At 40.0% G+C, this 10,000-nt stretch overlaps 1 protein-coding gene across 1 annotated transcript in view; it reads left to right on the plus strand.

The window, feature by feature from the left end:
• The window catches only part of LOC144960336 (polypeptide N-acetylgalactosaminyltransferase 3-like), a 31,318-nt gene that overhangs the window by 9,865 nt on the left and 11,453 nt on the right, over window positions 1-10,000 (plus strand). The window contains exons 4-9 of the mRNA XM_078893411.1: window positions 1,235-1,413; window positions 3,259-3,426; window positions 4,837-5,032; window positions 7,123-7,238; window positions 8,534-8,709; window positions 9,434-9,568. Coding sequence (XP_078749537.1) covers window positions 1,235-1,413; window positions 3,259-3,426; window positions 4,837-5,032; window positions 7,123-7,238; window positions 8,534-8,709; window positions 9,434-9,568 — 970 coding nt within the window. The remainder of the gene's footprint in view (window positions 1-1,234; window positions 1,414-3,258; window positions 3,427-4,836; window positions 5,033-7,122; window positions 7,239-8,533; window positions 8,710-9,433; window positions 9,569-10,000) is intronic.

The raw sequence follows: 10,000 nt of genomic DNA on the forward strand, positions 1-10,000 counted from the left end.
CTGTATTAATCAGACTATAAACGTTTAAGGTTACACATAGTTTTTTAAAATGTTGGTTCGTACTACTTCCGGATGGCAATGTTGTGAACTTCTTAGCCATGCGCATGCTATATATTGGAGAAAGTTAATATAATCGTTGTAATGAAAATGTTGCTGCTTGAAGCTCGAAGGAAATAATAAATATAAGTGATGAATTGTAATCTTCAATTTATTAGACGAAGACAGATACTGTGGACGTCTCGGGTTTGGTCACCAAAACACGATGAGTGAAACACGAAGGACGAATGAGATATTATTATGTGTGAATGGCGTAGTTAAGGTGAATGACACTCGTTTTCGGATCGAAATGTCCTGGGTTCGACGCATAGTTGAGTCCTTGGAAAAGACTCTTTACACACATTCTCTCATCGTACTCAGGTGTAAAATGAGTACCTAGCCGTTGACAGTGAGGTCTCTGTCAATACATTTATCCCATAACTTTAGTATATTTATTCTATGACCTTGTATGGCCTTTGCTTGGTACCCGAAAGGTACCGAGTTCGACTTCCCGCCGCGTTGTGTGGCCTTGAGCAAGTCACCTCGCCTTAGCTCACTTTGCGGCGTTGCACTGCGGCTGACGCTTGGGTTATTCCAGTCTTCCTTTGGAACAGACCCTAAAGAAAAATGCCCTCAGGGATGAATAAAGGGAATTTATTTATTTATTTGTTTGTTTGTTTGTTTGTTTTTGAGGGTTTTACGGCGCTTACAACACATTTAGGTTATATCAGCGCCAGTAAAAAGGAAGAAAATGGGATAGTAACACGTTCTAGAATTACAATTAAAGCACCCAAGAAAAAGTAAGACATAGGGGAACTGGGAACAAATAGGATCAGATGTGAATTCCAAGAGCATACAACCAGTGTACTTAGTTTGAGATCACCTAAAAGTCTCATCCGGACAGAAGCACAAAATACAACAAAGAGGAATACACTCAAATGCTTACATTCTTCATTCAAAATACGAGTAACAATATAATCATACATAACAGAGAGATGATTTACAAGGAAAAAAATATCATATCCCAAAACAATAACTATGCACTTGACTGATTCCCTCCCAGCTAGGACTTAAGCCATGGCCAGGACAAAACCAAGTAATCTCATTCCAAGACAAAGACAGGACGTTCGTTGGAAAATTGAAATGGGAGGTCAGGAACCCCACCCAGATTTATTTATTTATTTATGTTTTAACACAGTTGCCAGTCACAGCATTACAATCTGTCAACAACCGGAACCACGCCCACCATTTCGGTCATCATCGTGTTTTACAACGAGGCTTGGTCCACTCTTCTCAGGACCATCCACTCCGTGATAGATACCTCACCCAAGGGTGCAATCACAGAGATAGTTCTGCTTGACGACTTCTCCACACGAGGTGAGATGAAAGAGAATATTTAGACATTCAATCAATAGATAGAATGAAGATGACGTCACAAATGCCTTTGTTATTGTTTTTTACCATCCGCGTTTGTGAGTTGTTCTCACTAAACTGTATTAACCAGACTATAAAAGTTGATGGTTACACAGAGTTTTGTGTGTTGGTCCGTTATACTTCCGGATGGCAATGTTGTGAACTCCTTGGCCAAGCGCATACTATCTATATGTGAGCAGGGGGGCGAAGTGGCAGAGTGGTTATGGCATTGCACTGTGACCAGAAAGGTTGCAGGTTCGAGCCCCGCTTCAGGCACTTTCATTTTTGTTTTCTTTGGGCAAGATTATCAACCCCCAATTTGCTCACTTTGGACAACATGAGTGATTCCTGTTGACATCAGACATCTTGTTTGATGAATTATCTATATTCCTTCATGGAATGCCTAGGCGACGATATCTTATGATGTCGTGGTGGAAGGGCATATTTTTTATTTTAAATATGTGAACTTTTCTGACATATTACCTGTTTGAGACTCTAAGCCATATATATGTGACACTGTGAAATTGAATGTAAGCTTCAATTTAATAAACGAAGATAGATAATGCTGACGTTTCGGGTTTCCCCTTTATCAATAAAAAAGGATGAATGAAAGAAACAATACAGACGATTGAGATAATATGAATGACAATATGAACTAAACACCAGAATAACCGTATACACAATGCTATTTAAAAATTCTTTCATTCATCCTGTTTTGTTGAGATAGGGGAAACCCGAAACGTCCACAGTATCTGTTTCTGTTTATCAAATTGAAGCTTACATTCAATTTCACATTGATATTTATTTTTTTATTTAAGCTTTGAGCAGCAACGTTTAGATATAGATAGCTCGAAGATGACGTCACTCAGGTTTGTTATTGTTTTTTGCCATCCGCGTTTATGAGTAATGCTCACTGAACTGTATTAAGCTGACTTACAAACGTTCATGGTTACACATAGTTTTGTGTGTTGGTCCGTTATACTTCAGTATGGCAATGTTGTGAGCTTCTTAGCCAAGCGCATACTATCTATATTGAGTCATAAGTAAAAAATATTTGAGTATTTGTATAGCGTAATATCCTCTAAACATGCTCAAAACGCTTTATAAGGGTTCTTAGCCAACAGCAACATTGTAATTGACCAGAGACCCCTTCTCAAGCTTTTTTTAGAACGTTTTGTGGATTTTTCTCTTTAGAAATGCTAAAGTTTTGAATAAAAACAACTTGATTTTAAGCATCAAAATAACCCCTAATATTATTATAATACTGTTTAGTGACAATTGGATTCAATAATCTGACGTTACGTCGCCCAGCAACGGCGAGCAGCCTGGTTCTACACAAAGAAAATCGGTACTTTTTATTCTTCACGCTGGCTAGAACTTTTCATATGTCATGTGATCAGAATGTATAAAAGTCAAAACATGATCAGATTTATAATGTTTTTATCCTATGGATACACTTTTATGTTCGTGGGATAAGTATTTCATAAGGGCGTCCGCCATTGTTCTGATAGTTTAGAGCCAGTTACTAAATTACCATGCATCATTACGAGGGAAATTTGTTTTGTTTTTGATTTTAGGTGTTTAACGGCGCTTTCGACACTATAATTTAGGTCATTTAAGCGCCCGTACGAGGGAAGTGACGTTACGGCTGTGGATTTTGCCCTACATACATGCTAACGTTTTGAAAAAAAACCCAACAACTTGATTTGAAGCATTCAAATCACCCCTATATTATTATAATACTGTTTTGTGACAATTGGTAATTCATAAATCATTCACATTCTCCTCTCTTTTTATTTATTCGTCTAGACAATCTCAAGTCCCCACTGGAAAAATACATTAGGACCCAAAAGTTTGTGGTCCGCCTGTTAAGGTCCACAAAGAGGTTGGGATTAATCAAGGCCCGTAATTTAGGGTTCCTCCACTCTGAAGGAGAGATTGTGGTTTTCCTGGACTCGCATGTCGAATGTTTTCCTGGTAAGGATCGAATAGCATCTTACTGGACGTTCGTTCGTTCGTTCGTTCTTCTTCTTCTTCTTCTTCTTCTTCTCCTCCTCCTCCTCTTCTTCTTCTTCTTCTTCTTCTTCTTCTTCTTCTTCTTCTGCTCCTCCTCCTCCTCCTCCTCCTCCTCCTCCTCCTCCTCTTCTTCTTTTTCTTCTTCTTCTTCTTCTTCTTCTTCTTCTTCTTCTTCTTCTTCTTCTTCTCCTCCTTCTCCTCCTCCTCCTCCTTTCTTCTTCTTCTTCTTTCCGCTCTCCTCCTCCTCTCCTCCTCTTCTTCTTCCTCCTCTTCTCCAACTGTTCTTAATAGTAATTGGGGCAGCTAACGCCATCATGCTTGCGAAAAGCATTGTCCCATGTTCTAAGCACCTCGTAGGTCACAAACTGTTCGTGACTTAGTGCTGTTACTATTTCGTCTTCGTTTGTTCGTGGGGGAAAAAAGCTCTTTTACCCATCAACTCAAAACGCGTATATGTCAGGATGTACAAGGTACTGGAAATTCTATTTATAGCCATTAACATGTAACTTTAGGTTCGTTTCTCTTCTTCGTGGTGAAAAATTAAATATTATTTCTTGTTGGGAAGTGGGGGGGGGGGGGGGGGGGGGGGGGGGGGGGGGGGCAGCGTGGCTCAGCGTATGGTCTTTGCTTCGTATCCGAAAGGTACCGAGCTTGATCACCTACGCCTGTACTGTGTGGCCTTAAGCAAATCACCTGGCCCTAGCTCAATTTGCGGCGCTGCACTGCATCTGACGCCTCGGTTATTCCAGTCTTCCCTTGGAATAGACCCTAGAAATAAATTTCCATTATGGGATGAATAACAGGAATTCATTTTTTAAAATTTATTATTTATTTTTTTAAAACGTACGAAGTTTGTATTTACCATTAAATTATTTCTAAATTCATTTCTCGGGGTCCAATTAATTCATCCTGACGTATGTGCACTTATTTTACAGGTCCGATAACCCAATTCCTTATGGACTCATTGTTGTAATGGAAATCTAAAAAATGACGCAATATTGTATTGTCCATTACAACAATGATAAACTAGGCCCATAAGTGGGTATGGATGTCAGACCTGTATATATGTAGACGTCAATCCCGACACAATACCGTTTGGAAATGGTAGGTCACATTTCCTATGTTTTATATTACGTTTTCCAAGCAGATCTTCCGATATAGGTAGAATGAAGTTGACGTCATTCATGTCTTTGTTACTGTTTTTTTTTTTTTGCCATCCGTGTTTATTATTAATTCTCACTAAACTGTATTAACGAGACTACAAACGTTCATGGTTACACACAGTTTTGTGTGTTGGTCCGTTTTACTTCCGGATGGCAATGTTGTGAGCTTTTTAGCCAAGCGCATACTATCTATAAAACTAATCCTCAGGTTGGTTCCAGCCCCTTATCGCCCCAATCGTCCTTGACCCAAGCATCGTGACCTTTCCAACCATCGAGATAATTTTACCTCAGCAATTCAAGGTCATCAAAACCCGATACATTCACACCGGAAGTCTTGACGTGGACACGTTGATGTTCTCTTGGCGGAAGGTCAAGGACGACGGAAATACTAGTCACTATTACAGGTAGGGCTATAATGTTATGGTCTAGTGGTATGACACTCGTCTTCGGGTTGGAAGGTCCTGGGTTCGAGCCCTACTCCCAGCGGCGCATAGTTGAGTCCTTGAAAGATGCTCTTGACTCATATTTTCTCAGGTGTAAAATGAGTACCTGTCCATTTACAGTGTTGTCTCTGTCGTAAATATAGTATAACATCAATTGTAACATCGCCTAACAGGCGTCATGCCAAACTCTACATGACACGATACGTGTTGCTGTTATTCAAGGACCTTTTGTAAAGAACTTTGAGCAAGTGTAGTGGATATTGCGCTATATAAAAGCGCATTAAATAGACAACAAATAAAAAAAAACAGAAGAAGAAGAAGACCAATCAGGTTATAAAATGTTTAAAATTACAGTTTTTTTTTATCGGTACATATATATCCGGTTGGTAGATGTTGTGAGTTTTTCACCTAAATCAAGAGAACAAACATAGAAAACTATGCATGACATTAAACGTTTAAGTAAGGACGGATTGAGATAAAAATCAAGCCAAGAATACATCGAAAAAACAACAAAACAGAACTTTTATAAAGCACAGGATACACTGAAGCGTTTTGCCACAAAATGTTCTCTTTTTTTCCACATCTTATACTATAAATGTGACCCTCCGTCTCAAAACGGTATTATGTCGGGATGATTCAGACCCCAAAAAGTGAATTTAGAGATAGAATGATGAGAAATTGGAGCTTAGAAGTTTTTTGCAATGCAAGAAATAGTCTTTATACTCCACCAGAACGTACAGAAATTAAACCCAAGTTGGATATTTGTGGCTATGAATTCAATTTCCCTTACCGAGTAGATCCCGACATAATACCGCTTTGATACGGTGGGTCAAAAAGATAAGAGGTGAGAATATTAATATAATCCAAGCTCCTTAAACAGTCGAGCAACTCTATAAACTCATGCACACCAATAATAGGCTTCAACTCTCGTGACGTCACTTCCCTCCTAATGACGCATAGTAACTTAGTAACTAGTTCTAAACTATCGTAACAATGACGGGCGCTCTTATCAAATACTTCTCCGACGAGCTTAAACGTGTATCCAGGGGAGAAAAACATTATAAATATGATCATGTTTTAATTTTGATAAATTCTGATCACATGACATGTGAAAAAGTTCCAGCCAGCATGAAGAATAAAAGGTACAGATCTTCTTTGTTTAGAACCACGCTGTTCACCGTTGCTGGGCGACGTGACATCAGACTAGTGGATCCAATTGGGGCAGCCAGCGCCATCATGCTTGCGAAATGCGTTGTGCCATGTTCTAAGCATCTCGTAGGCCTCGTGGAAAAAACTTCTAACCAGCATGAAGAATAAAAAGTACATATCTTCTTTGTTTAGAACCAGGCTGCTCGCCGTTGCCGGGCGACGTGACATCACACTATTGAATCCAATTTCTCTTGACACAGATCGTAGCCATCGTTATGTTATAGCCTGACACAGAAACCCAAAATGACTGGGATTTTGACGTCATTATTTGGTTTTTGCACCGCCTAGTGAGTTGTTGTTAGTAGTGCTCATGGAAACAAGTGGTCCCATTGGTTGAACTATTGATTACAACTCACGATTTGTTTTCTTTTGTGGCTAAAGACTGGCATTTTGACGTCATATTTTGGTCAGTGTCATGCTATAAGTTAACAATGTCTACACACAGTGTCATGCTATAAGTTAACAATGTCTACACACAGTGTCATGCTATAAGTTAACAATGTCTACACACAGTGTCATGCTATAAGTTAACAATGTCTACACACAGTGTCATGCTATAAGTTAACAATGTCTTCACACAGTGTCATGCTATAAGTTAACAATGTCTACACACAGTGTCATGCTATAAGTTAACAATGTCTACACACAGTGTCGTGCTATAAGTTAACAATGTCTACACACAGTGTCATGCTATAAGTTAACAATGTCTACACACAGTGTCATGCTATAAGTTAACAATGTCTACACACAGTGTCATGCTATAAGTTAACAATGTCTACACACAGTGTCATGCTATAAGTTAACAATGTCTACACACAGACACACACACACATCTTTTCCAGGTCTCCCACTATGCCCGGCGGATTGTATGCTGTATCCAGGAGTTGGTTTTATAGAATGGGTGACTACGACCCAGGCATTCAAGTCTGGGGTGGTGAGAACATCGAGTTCTCCTTCAAAATAAGTAGTTACTTGTTGGATGAATAACTTAAATTAAATTAAGGCGTCGCAGTCCTAATGGCGCTTGTCGTGAACTGTTTTTGTTCAAGTGGATCTAACGATTTCTATAGAGATGGTTCTCCATTTCTCTCTGTCCTGTGCCAGTAGTTTTAGTTGAGAGAGGTCTTTGTTGGTATGGAGGTGTATTGGAAGAGATGGTTCTTGATTTTGCTGGGTGCTGGCTGTTTGGTCGTGTTGTGATGAGTCTAGGATGAATAACTCGAGGTGCCAAAATGAGTCAATAAAATGGAGAGAAAGATAAAGGGAGTAAATCTGATTCATGAATGAACAACACAAAACAAACGACGTTTCGGCCTTTGGCCTTTTTCGAGTAAACACAAAATACATATGTGACCCTTCGTCGCAAAACGGTATTAAGTCGGGATGACTAAGGTGCTGAAAATTGAATTTGTAGCCAGAAATATCAGACTTAAGTTGAGTTAGTTTGTTTTATAGAGGAGAAGGAATATCATATTTTACTGTGCTAAATACCGACGTTTAATAATTTTGACCAGTTTGACGTTAATTTGGCTTTTTAGTATCTGGTCCATCCCGACATTATACCGTTTTGAGACGACGGGTCATATATATATTTATATTTAGATTGTCATAATAATATAGGGGAAAATTTGTAATAGCGGAAGTAGGGGACCACTAATAACACTATTGCTGTCTCGTATTCTTCAATAACGTCGTTTGTTTTGTGTTGTTCTTTCATGAGTCAGATTTACTCCCTTTATCTTTATCTCCAGCCATACTTGTGAGACGATGTGATCTAGTGGTATGACAAACGCGCTTTCGGATCGGAAAGTCCTGGGTTCGAGTCACGAGCAGCGCATAATTGAGCATCCAGGAAATGGGTTTATAGATAGAATGAAAACTACAGGTTTTATATAGCGCAATATCCACCAAATGTGCTCAAAGCGCTTTACAAACGGTCCCTGGCCATTAGCAACATGTAACAATTAGAACTATACATAGCACCTGCTGTTTGTCATTCTCTGTCTCTCTCTCTCTCTCTCTCTCTCTCTCTCTCTCTCTCTCTCTGTGTGTGTGTGTGTGTGTTTATGTGTGTTTGTGTGTGTTTGTGTATGTTAGAGAGAGAGAGAGAGAGCGAGAGAGAGAGAGAGAGAGAGAGAGAGAGAGAGAGAGAGAGAGAGAGAGAGAGATAGAAAGAGAGAGATGACTAAGAGAATGCATCAAATGTATCACCAATTTTCCATTGTTTACTTTTTCCCTTTTCCGTCCATTCCCAAACATGGATGTGCGGCGGGTCCCTCCTTCTTTCCACCTGCTCCCACATCGGTCACGTGTTCGGGACCAGTCTTCCCCATGACAAGCAGACGAGACAAAGGAATAGACAGAGAGTAGCAGAGGTTTGGATGGATGAATACAAACATTTTTACTACGAAAAACTGGCATATCATTTGGTGAGACCATTTATAAAGAAAAAAAAAACAGAAAGGGAGGGGGGGGGGGGTGAGAGAGAGAGAGAGAGAGAGAGAGAGAGAGAGAGAGAGAGAGAGAGAGAGAGAGTTTGGATGGACGAATACAAACATTTTTACTACGAAAAACTGGCATATCATCTGGTGAGACCATTTATAAAGAAAAAAAAAACAGAAAGGGAGGGGGGGGGGGGGGTGAGAGAGAGAGAGAGAGAGAGAGAGAGAGACACGGAGAGAGGGAGAGAGAGAGAGAGTTTGGATGGATGAATACAAACATTTATACTACGAAAAACTGGCAAATAATTTGGTGAGACTATTAAGACCCCTTGTAAAGCCCTTTGAGCACGGAGTGGATATTGCTCTACATAAATTAAATTAAAATTGAGCTTTTGTATAGCGCAATATCCACTAAAATGTGCTCAAAGGGCTTTACAAGGGGTCCCTGGTCAACAGCAACATTTAACATGTAGGACGGGACATGACGCCTGTCAGGCGATATTACAATTTTTCGGACAAAGACAACGATGTTAACGGCCAGGTACTCATTTTACACCTGAGTACGGTGAGAGAATGTGAGTAAAGAGCCTTTTCCAAGGACTCAACTATGCGCCGAGCGAGGCTCAAACCCAGGACCTTACTGAGACATAGCGTAATCTATTATTATTATTTTTTTAAAAAAATAAATAAACCTTCCATTTCTTATCAACAGGTAGACCCCGGTAATTTGACCAATCAGATGCGTCTTCGTGAAAGTCTCCAGTGCCACGACTTCCGGTGGTATTTGGATCACGTGAATCATAAATTGAAAGAGGAAATGGATCCAATGGGGAAATATTTTGGACTGGTAAGATAATAATATTTGTCATGCAATGTGGTCTAGTCGTATGCCACTCGTCTTCCGATAGGAAGGTCCAGGGTTCGAATCCCACTCTGCGCGCGCGGCGCACAATTAATTAAGTCCCTGGAAAAGTCTCTTTACTCAAATTTTCTCACCGTACTCAGTTGTAAAATGAGTACATGGCCGTGAAAAGTGGAGTCTTTGTCGAAATAAAAACACAACTTGTTTTATCGCCTAACGGGCATCATGTTGCTATTTGCCAGAGACCCCCCCCCCCTCCCCGTAAAGCGCTTTTAGCACGTTTAGTGGATATTTCGCCATATAAGTGCTCTAGTGTTTTTTAATATGAGGATATGTGGTCTAGTGGTATGACACTCGCCCTCGGATCGGAAGGTCCTGGGTTCGAGCCTCGCGCTCGGCGCATAGTTGAGTCCTTGG

This window comes from Berghia stephanieae, chromosome 15, assembly GCF_034508935.2.
Source record: "Berghia stephanieae isolate SIO BIC M18660-M18661 chromosome 15, UCSD_Bste_1.3, whole genome shotgun sequence".
Taxonomy (NCBI): Eukaryota; Metazoa; Mollusca; class Gastropoda; order Nudibranchia; family Aeolidiidae; genus Berghia; species Berghia stephanieae.